The 11,870-nt window shown below is 38.2% G+C and overlaps 2 protein-coding genes across 2 annotated transcripts in view; one reads left to right on the top strand and one right to left on the bottom strand.

Annotated features, from left to right (window-relative positions):
* Positions 1-8,923, bottom strand: part of cdhr5a (cadherin-related family member 5a) — a 22,542-nt gene extending 13,619 nt beyond the window's left edge. Inside the window, exons 1-5 of the mRNA XM_014001806.1 lie at positions 7,525-8,923; positions 3,394-3,566; positions 863-922; positions 644-733; positions 474-560 (exon numbers count right to left, since the gene is read on the bottom strand). Of these exons, the coding sequence (XP_013857260.1) occupies positions 474-560; positions 644-733; positions 863-922; positions 3,394-3,566; positions 7,525-7,615 (501 nt within the window). The 5' untranslated portion in view covers positions 7,616-8,923. The remainder of the gene's footprint in view (positions 1-473; positions 561-643; positions 734-862; positions 923-3,393; positions 3,567-7,524) is intronic.
* A 1,683-nt stretch (positions 8,924-10,606) lies between these two features.
* Positions 10,607-11,870, top strand: part of drd4b (dopamine receptor D4b) — a gene marked incomplete in the record, with an annotated part of 10,457 nt that continues 9,193 nt past the window's right edge. Inside the window, 1 exon segment of the mRNA XM_014001805.1 lies at positions 10,607-11,369. Coding sequence (XP_013857259.1) covers positions 11,118-11,369 — 252 coding nt within the window.

The following is an 11,870-nucleotide window of genomic DNA, read 5'->3' as shown; positions in this document are numbered from 1 at the left end:
GTCGGATCATTTTGTTTGCTGTTTCCTGTTCCCTCGTGCCTGTGACCTCCGTGATTTTTTGTAAGTAAAGCTGTCCTTACAGCAGTTTTTGTTACTTAATAAATACTTTTGTTTGACCTTCTTGAGCCAGACTGCAACCTGGGTTTATTCTTCCTGCCACAATTACGACACTCCCCTAAACACTCATCCACAGCTGCATGTGTTGAATGATGTTCAGGCAAATATTAGCTCAATATCTGTAAAGCTAAGCCTTTTCTTTCATGAGGTCAGCTGGTGTCCATCTGGAATTAGCTTGAACACACACATGTACGTGCACACCCAGTGATTTTTTCCTGACATCTTAAAAGTCATCTTCCAGTTTGTGAGATAACATGAGAAACAAACACTCATGCACACATACAGACTCGGCACAAACACGTTATCGTTCCTTCATCTTGGCGTCGGGCGATAAAGAATAATCAGTGGATTCTTACTGTTGCAGGCTCTAGGCGATAAAACAGCAGCTCTGAATCAACATCTGTTGCTTCAATCAGTCTGATGCTGGAGTTAACAGGACTGAGCTGCAGGAAAAACAACTCGAACAGTTAAARCTAGACATTAATGCACACATCTCTGCAAAATGTGGAAGAACAACTCCATTCACCTCATTCACATCCAGAGCGTAGTGGTTCTGAGCAAAGTTTGGTGGGTTATCGTTCACATTCTCAACCAAAACCTCTACAGACTCGTTCACCTGGAGGAGAGATGAGCAATGACAGAAAAAAAAGATCAGTTTGAAGGAAAAAATATATGAAATATGTGCGTGCAGTTTGAATCCTTGTTCTCCAGTTCTTTAACATCTTCTTTACTCATTAATACTCACAGATCTGGAGCCAGCTCGGGTACACTTCACCCACACCACCAGAGTCGGACTGAGCAAAGACTGGAAAATCACACACATCATAATAAAGACACAGTTAAAATTAAAATATATATATATGAAGCATACTGAGATAAGCAGTGGTGTGTATAGATACTTTGAAGGGCAGGCGCTTAAATAAAAATTAGGACAGAGCACAGATTCACCGTCTGTCCTATAATGTTAGATTTATTCCAGACACAGCTTGTATGCTGTGCATATTTATATATTTCTTATCAGCAGCCAAAGGCTCTCTGATGGGTTGATTAATATTTACTCTATGTCTGTGTTGCCTAATATAGACCAACAACATGAAATATGCTATATGAAACTGCTTGGTGACAAGAGTCAGTGCAGTGAGTTACAACATTTAGACTCAGCTATGTAAACATTGTGGTTTATATAGCATTTAAAAGATTTATAAACTAACAAATAAATTAAAAATATTAAATTTAGACAGACTTAACATTTATTTCTTATGCTTTACCGTCTATCAACCAGAGTTGTAAAGTAACTACCGGTAAGTACAAATACTTTGTTACTGTACTTCAGTAGAATTTTTGTGTATCTGTACTTTACTTGAACAATTATTTTTCAGCCTACTTTTTACTTCTACTTCTTACATTTTTTAAAAAGGYAAGAAGTAGAAAGTCATTACTTATATTTAATTTTTGCTTGTTTTCATTCCAGCTTGTTATTGTAAAAAATAAATACTATCCATATAAACTGTGCCTCCTAGATGGAGTGAATTTAACTCCAGCAGCACATAACCATTTAAAAACAAGGACTGTACTTAAGAAGTATTTGTATTTCATGAATTATATTATTGCATTTGGCCGCAGCCCTCAGATAGACTGTCATTTTGGGGAAAAGGTTTGTGCAGCCTTGATATATGTATATAAACTGAAACGGATAGACATCCTAAATTTAACATAAATTAACTATTTTAATACAACAGTCATTTCTGCAGTTTTTTTGTGAGGTCACCTCCTAATAAATGTCATTACAGATTTTAATATTAAGATTAAGATTTTTATTTTAAATCAATACTTTTACTTTTAATACGTAAAGGGGCATATCATGTAAAATCCACTTTTTTGAGTTTTATATCATGTTATAATATTATACTCTCATAAAAAAACATGCCCAAAGCCTTGCTTTGACTCATTCATGCATGTTTGAGAAATCCTGCAGCTTTTTTAGGAAGACATGCTGAGGAGCAAAACAACAGGTGGAGACCAGAAACGCCCCTGGGACGTGTCTTTAAGCCGAGCTTCCTCATGGCAGAGCAGACCTCCCCACCCCCCTCCCCACACACCCCGCCCATGACTCCTGCAGGCTCTCGGGTGAAACTGAACGTGAAACTTAAACTGTCTGCGGAGCTCCTAAGATCCGTTTTCAGTCTGTGAAGCTCTTTTCAGATTAAAAATACCTTTGAGAAAATGTATTTTCAGATGCCAAGTAAACTGCATCATAGCAGCCCCCACCCCCCTCGCGAGCACGAAGCACCCCCCCCGCACTGAAATGGGTGAGACAGAAGCGGAAGGTGGTTCTTAAAGAGACAGAGGCCAATTTCAAGGCGTTTAGAAGAGGAAGTGATGAGAAGATAAGTTTATTTTCTATTTAAAGAGAAAAWTTGCATTTTAATAACAACTAAAGGTGACATAGATACTTTATTATGGTATAGTATTTAAATGTATGCCTGAGAAACACATAATACTGGCCCTTTAAGTACAAAAAATATCAGATACTTTAATACTTTTACTTAAGTAATATTCCTAAAGAAGACTTTAACCTTTACCAAAGTAATTTTCTGGTAAGATACTTGTACTTTTACTCAATTATCACTTTGTGGTACTTTATACAACACGGCAAGTAAAAAGAAAACCCTCACTAAAAATCCTATTATTAAACTTTGAAATAAGAAAATTATACAGAAAAAGATAATTAAAGTTGTTTTTCCCACACCACAATGAAAGATTACAAAAAAATTCAAACTTAATTTTCTTGGCTTGAAAGTTGGAGATGAATGCACTAAATACAGAAACAAAAAGAGAAACGATTCTTGTGTTTGTCTGTTTTTCCCACACTCTGACCACTGTTTGTCCTGGTGGGGGATTGACATCAATGCTGTGTTTTGAAGTGATTTTTCAGGCTGGTAAGACCGTTCAGTGTTACAGAGTACCTGATAGGTTGGTTAGTGAATGTATAATATTATTGTAGATTAACACGTATCAAACATTTGTTGCATCTTTGTTTGCTGTTTTATAAAAATACACTGTATGACTCTTTCAGGGCTTTTTTGGTCTTTTTTAGTTAGTGTTTAGCTAGTTTTTTTAGTTAACAATGGCATATTAAACACACTGCCTGTAAACTGACCCTCATGATATTTAATTTACACATCAAGATATCCTGACATGACTCGGGGGGTCACAGGGGTTTGGGAGTCTGACGTCCACAGTTTGTTGGTATCAGCTGGGATTGAGCTGAATTACCTCATAATCCAGACCTCTCTTCACCATCAGGATGTTTCCTTTAATATAGAACAGGTCCTCTGGGTTCACTGTGACCTTCAGACTCACATCGCTGCTGGAGATGATTTTTACCACCTGGATGTCCACTGTGTTGTTTTCTGGTATGGTTACAGGACCAGGAGGCACTGTGCAGACTGCAGGAGGAACAGAAACAAATACCACAATTTATTCAGAGAACAACAGAGATGATACATAAACAAGTTGTTTACTCATTTCAAATCTTGACCCTTGTCATGGTCTGTGTTTTTGGTTATTTTATGGTAGTTTCCTTCTGTTTCATTATAAAGTTGATTTCTATTTGTAAATTGTGTTTTATTTTCTGTATGTTCTGACAGAGTTTAGTTCTGTAACTTGTGTTCTTATACGGTCAGTCTTTGAGTTTGCCTCTGTGCCACCTCCCACTGCTCCCTCAGTCAGCCTGCCACGCCATCAACAGATGCAGTCCTTCTCAGTTTTCACTCCAGAACAGTTTAGCATTGTGCCTTATTCATGCCACGTCTGGTTATTCTTGTGTTTATCCCTCCATTCCCCAGCCACAGTCTGCAGGTTCTGCTGCCACGCCAGCCTTTTGCTCTGTTGTTGTTGTTCTGGTTCTGTTTATATCTTTACCAGAGGCCTGTTGTACAAAAGTATGATCAAACAATGATTTTTGTGTCATTTTAATTGAACTGATCTTTGATTTGGTTGCACAAAAGAGGAAGCACATGTTTCTATGGTTAACTATACCTCTGAAACCAACTTGGTCCTGACCAGGTGAGAAGTGAAGCTTATTTAATCTGTTTGTTTCTGATCAGTTGATAGTCACTGATAGGAAATCAGTGTCTCGTACTATTATTTAACATTCCTTTGTACATATTAATCTCATTCTTTTAACTTTACATCAAATATCACAGGTTAATGCAGGTGTAAATACCCAGGTTTATCACAATACAACATTATATTGATTTGTTTGGATGATGATAAGTCTGTCATGATACAATTCAATTCACAAGTCTACGATCAATATATCGATCCACATTGGGTATATGATGACTTGATGTAATAGAATCATTTAATCAAGTTATCTATATTGTGTTACATAACTACTGTAGTTAATACAAGTTGTAAAGATTGTCTGTAAACTACATGGATTATGTACAGACGATTTACAGGAAAATGTTCAAAGGGGTATGTATGGGTCACCAAGTGTAAAATGAAATGTTAAAAAATAGCACAAACCCATTTTTTATTATTTAGTTCACTTTCTGAGTGTTTAAAAATGTCCACTAATATTCTATTATTATTTAGCTCACTGTTCTTACATTGAACTCATTTTTACCAAATGCTAAATTTAAATTATCAGTTATCAAGCTCCTCTCTTGTGGAACCAACTTCCAGTTTCTGTCGGTGAGGCTGACACTCTGTCTACTTTTAACATTAGACTGAAGACTTTCCTTTTTGATAAATCCTATATTTAAACTTAGGTTTCCTGAATTATTCTTCATTTCTGCTGCTACAGACTTAGACTGCTGGAGCACAAACTGAGCACATTTCCTCACTCTGCTGTTGTCTTTGGTCTCTATTCTCTACATGTTTATTGTAATTATTTCTATCAATAACGTGTTTTTTCTTCGTCTCTTTTCCAGAGGAAGGTGCACCTGGACCAGTCCTTCTTCAGATTGTTCTTTTTTCATGTAAAGTGCCCTGAGACAATGTATGTTGTGACTTGGTCCTACATAACTGAGTTGAATTGAATTGAAAAAGATTTAAAAACTTCAACAGTCTTGGCGGACCTAATAAAATGAGATCAACTTTTCCACAGTTTTGGAGCAATAACTGCAAAAGCTTGATCATCTCTGGATTTCATGTTGGATCWATGAGCATGTAAGAGAAACTGGTTRGTAGACCAGAGTTTTCTGACAGGAGTGTAGATGTTAAGAAGATCAGGTAAATATGATGGAGTCAGACCATCAAAAACTTAAAAAGCCAACAGTAAAATCATAAAATCAGTTTGCCAGTGGAGAGAAGCCAGGACCAAGGTTATGTGTTCATGCTTTTAGTACCTGGTAAAAGATGAGCWGCAGAGTTCTGGACAATTTGTGAACGATGCCGAGATGATTTATCCAAGCCAGCATACATAACAATAATCCAAACGAGAGGTAATAAAAGCATGAATCACTTCTTCATGGTCTTTATGAATTCACTCTGGCAATCCATCTTAATTTGAGAAAAATCTGTATTTTACATCTGTGTTTATSTTTTTGTCCTGACAGCAGAGTGTCTGTATGAAGCTAAAGGGCCAAGAAGGTCATCATGAGTTAGTTTTACCAAAACTGATGATTTCAGTCTTACTTTCAGGAAGTTTAACTTCAACCATATTTTTATAGAATTTAGACAACTGAAGAGTGTTTACAGTGGAGAGGCCCTGACTAACTTGATGGGCATATAAATCTGAATATCAAGACAGCAAATAGAGTTAAAAAGGAGTGGACTTTAAAAAAGACCCTTGTGGGACCCCACAAATCAGAAGAGCTGCAGAGGAGGAAGAATCACCAAACAAGATAAAACTGTGCCTTTGATACAACCAGCTCAAGATGTGACAAAAAAACATTATTCTCCACAGTATCAAGGGCAGCAGCGAGGTCTAAAATCAGTAAAACAGCAGAGCTGCCTGAATCAACTGTTATAAAAAATTCTTTGAAAACTCTTAAAAGGCCATCTCTGTGCTGCAGCCTGGTTTAAAACCTGACAGAAATATTTCACCAGTGTTGTTGGCAGATAAATCTCTCTAGAGCTGAAAAAAAAAAAAACAACTGCCTCTAAAACTTTTGACAAAAAAAGCAKTTTAAATATAGGTCTGTAGTTTGAAAGAACTAGGGTTGAGGTTTTTCTTCTTTATGAGAGGCTGCACAGGACAGCCTGATGAAAAGGACAATTATTGGAACAATGTAAAAAACATCCAAACAAATGAGAGGAAACAATGTTTAAAGAGTAATTAGAAGGGWGAATAACATGCACGTCCTTTAAAACAGTTCAAATCACCAGCTCAAATTCTGTTCCTCTGACCCCAGGTAAGGAAAAAAACATGTTTTTATAAATTAGGTGGAAATAATGCAATATGTAAACAAAGCAGTAAATGTTAATTATTGATTTCACTGTAAACAGCCATCATAAGCATGCATTGTCTCTGACAGTCAATTGTTGCTCAGTTGCAGGTTTAAGGAGTCACTCTGTACTTCACCTGTTAAAACTTATAGCTATGAGAAAACATTTTCTCTCATACCTTCACTTCTCCTGCACCAAACAAAAACTACAAGGAAAACAGCTGATGTTAAACCTGTGTCGTATAAAATCTAAAGATTTTCTTCAGGGGGCTCAGGGAACCAAGGTGGGGAAATATTGTATTATCAAAATATTACATTTTAATATTGTAGTCAAAGAGCTAATTTGTTCTGAGGGGTTGGTTTATTTCTAAAGTCAGAAACTAAGAACAATAAGTTCACCTCTGAAAAACAGTCACTATGTGCTGATCTTGATTCATATAAACTCAGCTGATCCTTGGGCATGCAGTATTATATAAGCAAAAAGCTACAATACCTCTTATAAAAATTTTATTTGAGGATTTTAACACTGAAAAAAATTCAACTCACTGGAACAAACAACTAGTTCTACTCTGAAGCAACAAAAACAACACAAAGACATCAACAGGCTGACTGAGAGTCGTGATGTGAAATCACATCATCAAGGATTTATCATTTCTTTATTTCTGTTTGTTAACACATGTCCATGTCCTCTGGATAAACAAAACATTCGACTAATCAGTTCTCATTATTTGAAAAAAACATTTTATTAAAATTCCTAGAAATCTAATTGGTTTAATCGAATCTAGAAATCACCACGCAACCCTGTAAAAAGGAAGGAGCGTGTACAGAAAATGGATGGATGGATAATTTAGAAACCAAACTGGAATCAAAGAGATAAAAGCAGAACTTTTGTTGTGAAATCTTCTGACCACTGAGATCAAATCTAAACAGAAAATACTTTGTAAAAGTGCGAAGAGGCAAAGTGACAGACGACCTTGACACCAAACAAACAAATCAAAGCTCCACTCACGTCTTTGAGCCCAACAAACTGTACAAAAGCAGACGGCAGCAACACATCCAAGAAGAACGTCCACAGGTTTGCTCTTCGATTTTAGTTCCATGTCCTGATTTCAGGGGCATCAACAAATGAAGTCCCAACAAAGATGAGGAGCCCGTGGTACCAGCTGGTACTCAGCCACATAAAGGCATGTCTGTGCTGGCCGGAGAGTGGGAGTCGACTACAGTTGCAGTGTTTGTGACTTCATCTCACAGCCTCAGATTGCAGCAGTGGACTCGCAGCCTCCCACTAAAATACTTGCATCTTTTTTACCAGCACGGCTCAGTCTGCACTGGAGGCCCTGGTGCATTCTAGTAGGAATCCAACAAAAGAACGTTGGTAGCTGGAAATGTTTCTGACATTCTGAAGAATTTTTCAGGTCAGATTTAAAACTGGTTTAATCACTCTCTTATTGTGAAAATCTGCTGTTACTAAAGATCATGCTGTGGACCTAAATCAATAAAGTTAACTAGAAGAATTCCTGTAACTATGAAAGGGTGACGTCCACATCACATCACTGTGATCAACAACCATTCCAAATTTCCCCACAATATGGCTAAAAATAACTGAGCTTTGGTCAATTCTTCTGTTTACTTATAGCAGCCATCTTGAATCTTTGATTTGGACTCAGTATGTGACAAGGATTGTTCTCGGCTATCACCACAACAAATTTCAGCCCAATACGTCTTAAAAAGGCTGAGTTCTGGTGATGTCATGCTGCAGCAACAGCATAGAGAGAGGATTCCATCAGCTAAATGTAATTTCCTAACAACCGCAAAACTGTGATTTTATTCAGAACAATATGGCATCATCTGTCAGAAGCAAGGTCACAAACAAACAAACAAACAACCACAACAAGGACAAAAGTGAGAACTTGAAACAGCTAACTGATGCAAACGAGTGTAGCTGCAGAAGCTAATGCACGTGACCCAGTGTAATATAATGACGAAGCTAGAAAAACTACTCTCAAAGCAAGCTTTATCTGGCAAGACTGGAGACATCTGTTAAAGAGAGAGGAGACAAGCTAATGACATTCAAAAACAGGACTAATAAAGACACTACCATGAACGAGCGCTTCAATACCTTCTTCAGAGAGATGAACCTGACAGACAAATGTGACAATGTGCAAACAGGCTGAGGTGGAACAATTTAAAAACATATCAGGAACATATCAAGCACCGAGGAATGGGACAGATGGGATGTTCAAGCTTTTGTTAAGGAGCTACTCCAAAATGCTCTCCAACTTCCACCTGAACTCAACACTAGCACTGAGAGGGCTCATCGTGCGCTCACTGCTCSACAGCTACTCCACGCTCACTGATTGTGAGGTTTTTGGRATATTCTGTTAAGGAAAACATCCTCCGACAGGCTTGRGCACAAGGRAAAGTTAAAGGGATCCCTGATTAGTTGTAACATTAGACTTTATTTGATAAACATTTAGTTTAACTGTAAAATAAAGACTGTAAAAATACTGTAGGATATTTAGTTTTGTACATTTTTAAAAATATATTTTAACACGGATGAAGCCATTTTATTTACATGCAAAGCATTCTGGGTAAATGATGACTTGAGTAGGTCATCGATGCGAGGCTGCTAGCGAGCTATATCCACTCTGAAGGTTAATCTTGGACAATATCTGATGATCGACTCTTTTAAATGAAACCAGAGAGCGTTGACAGAGAGGAGAAGGTAGAAATGACTCAGCCTGTAACTGAAAATATGGATGGAGGACAACAGAGCTGCTTCATGGAAGAAGAACCTCAGCTTAGCCTGTTAGCCTTTGTGCTAGCACTGACGCTATATTGCCTTATATGTATTAGCTCAGTGCTAGCGCGACAAACAAGCTAAACTGAGGTCCTCCATCCATATTTTCAGTTACAGACTGAGTCATTTCTACCTTCTCCTCTCTGTCAACGCTCTCTGGTTTCATTTAAGAGTCGATCATCAGATATTGTCCAAGATTAACCTTCAGGGTGGATATAGCTCACTAGCAGCCTCGCACCGATGACCTAGTTGATGTCATCATTTACCCAGAATGCTTTGCATGTAAATAAAATGGCCCCGTCCTTGTACTATATTTTTAAACTTTTAGTTTAAAAATTAAAAAAACTAAACATCTTACAGTATTTTTACAATATTTATTTTACAGTTAAAATATATGTTTATTAAATAAAGTCTTATGTTACAACTAATCTGGGGTCCCTTTAAGGAGAACAGACCTTTGATCATGACTGCTCCCCTGAACTACACATTACAGTAGGAGAGCRTTGGTGCAGTTGGCCTACAGAGAAACAATTTGTTGTGGTAGTAGCCAACAGCCATCCTCAACATATGTAAGAGGTGCAGCCGGTCCAAAAGATTAGGTCTAGGTCCACCTAAGAAAAACAAAAAGCATTTACACCTCACATGTTTCTTATAGCAAATAATGCAAATGACTTCTAATTACAAATTACTTGAAGCTTGCTGAGGTTTGGGGCTGCTGCTGTTWGTACTGATCTCAGTGGGATCTCATAATCCTGTTGTGTCAGTAAGGGTCATGGGTGTAATTTACAGGGTGTTAGGGGGTTATGACCCYATAATAATTTGATCCAGTCAATACACCCCTCCTAAAGTTACATSCTTAAGAAGGGCAACCAGTGTAAAATAATTTTCAAACCATTCATGCCTGTGAACTCACAAGAAAGAACGGCTCCCTGAAGAAGGGTGCAGCTGAAAGAAAAGCAACAATAACTTAGAYTGATGTGTGTTAGTTTGTTTTGCGTGGTTTTTATAACTATTTTGACGAATTAAAATTGAATTTTTAATGTTTTTTTTTTGGTGGGACAATTTTTTTTTTATTTTATTTTTTTTAACTTATTAGCAGCTCTGTAGCGGGGTGCCTGTGTTCATAGATGTATCAAATTACCCAGTGACATTTCTTGATGCTAAACTTTACAACTTATTACTACTTTATATTTTTATTAACTGCATGCCTTACAGAGAGCAAAATACTGACTGACATATTTTAGTTCATTAGGTTTTATTTTCCTGTGTCTGTTTTTCTGTTTGTATATATTGGRGTGTTTCTGTGTTTTGTTGTTTTTTATTGTTTATTTTTGTGTTTATAACACTTGAGTCTTTATGGCACTGTCCGACCCGGTCCAGGTGAATGTTTTGTGTATTTGCAGCCCACCGCTGACATGTTTGTTGTTGAACCCTGCTGCTTGGTCTTGCAGCCAGAGATCCTCTAAGAAGATTTGCGGATTTGCTCTCGCCTTCTGATTCGTCCCCTGTTCCTGATCAGGTTGGAGGAACCCGGTTCACATTGTGTTACAGGAGTTCTGTCAGTGGAGGGAATGCAAAGGAAACTGGTTTGGATCCGGTCGGATGAAGCCTGGTTCCCTTTTTAYGCACAGAGAGCGGAGCACACCGGGATCACAGAGCATCTTCACAGTTGCTCTCAGACTCACAACCCTCGTGCTGTTAATGAAACTAATGGATCTGGGTATCATAGATGAAACCCCCTCTGAACAAAGCGGTTCCTGGTCGGACAAGCAGCCCATGGGTCTGGAGCACCAGCAGGAACCATGACAGACAGCTGGACGGGTTTTAACGCCACGCAGCTGCAGGTGGTTGTTGAAGCGGAACATTTCAACATCCCGGCGCTCATATTCGGAGTTTTACTGATTTTTTTTGTCACGGGTGGGAACGTACTCGTGTGCCTCAGTGTTTACATGGAGAAGGCTTTAAAAACTACAACTAACTACTTCATAGTGAGTCTGGCATTTGCAGATCTGCTGCTGGCGGTGCTCGTCCTGCCGCTCTTTGTTTACGCAGAGGTAAGAGTCAACTAGKGGCACAATGAATGGGTCCAAACCGAGCCTCGGTGTTGGGCCCATTTAATGACTATCTTCATTAAAGACAGAAAGAATAAAATAAAGATTTGTTTAATCAACAAACAATTAAAGGCCTATAGTACCTCTAAGGCAGGGGTAGGCAGTCCCTGAGGGTCTCTATCCTGCATGTTGGCTTACCAAGCTGAAGCAGAACTTGAGGAGAGAATTCAATGACTGAATCAGATGTGTTGARTCAGAGGAACAGGTAYCACACTGACAGGGGTGGGCAATCCTGGCCCAYGAGGACCAGCATTGCCCACCCCTGCTCTAATAATGCATTTAGTTTAGTGGTTCCCAACCTTCTTAAAGCCCCCTTTCTTATGTCTAAGTCAATTAAGCTGAGCCCCCCTCCCTCCTAAAGACACTCAGCTTTTGTTTCTTTATCAAAATAAGAAAACTTTTAACCCCCCCCACAACACACACACACACACACACACACACACA

This window comes from Austrofundulus limnaeus, unplaced genomic scaffold (genome assembly GCF_001266775.1).
Source record: "Austrofundulus limnaeus strain Quisiro unplaced genomic scaffold, Austrofundulus_limnaeus-1.0 Scaffold10, whole genome shotgun sequence".
In the NCBI taxonomy this organism is placed as follows: domain Eukaryota; kingdom Metazoa; phylum Chordata; class Actinopteri; order Cyprinodontiformes; family Rivulidae; genus Austrofundulus; species Austrofundulus limnaeus.
The sequence above is the reverse complement of the archived record's forward strand: the minus strand, read 5'-3'. Positions and strand labels throughout refer to the sequence as shown.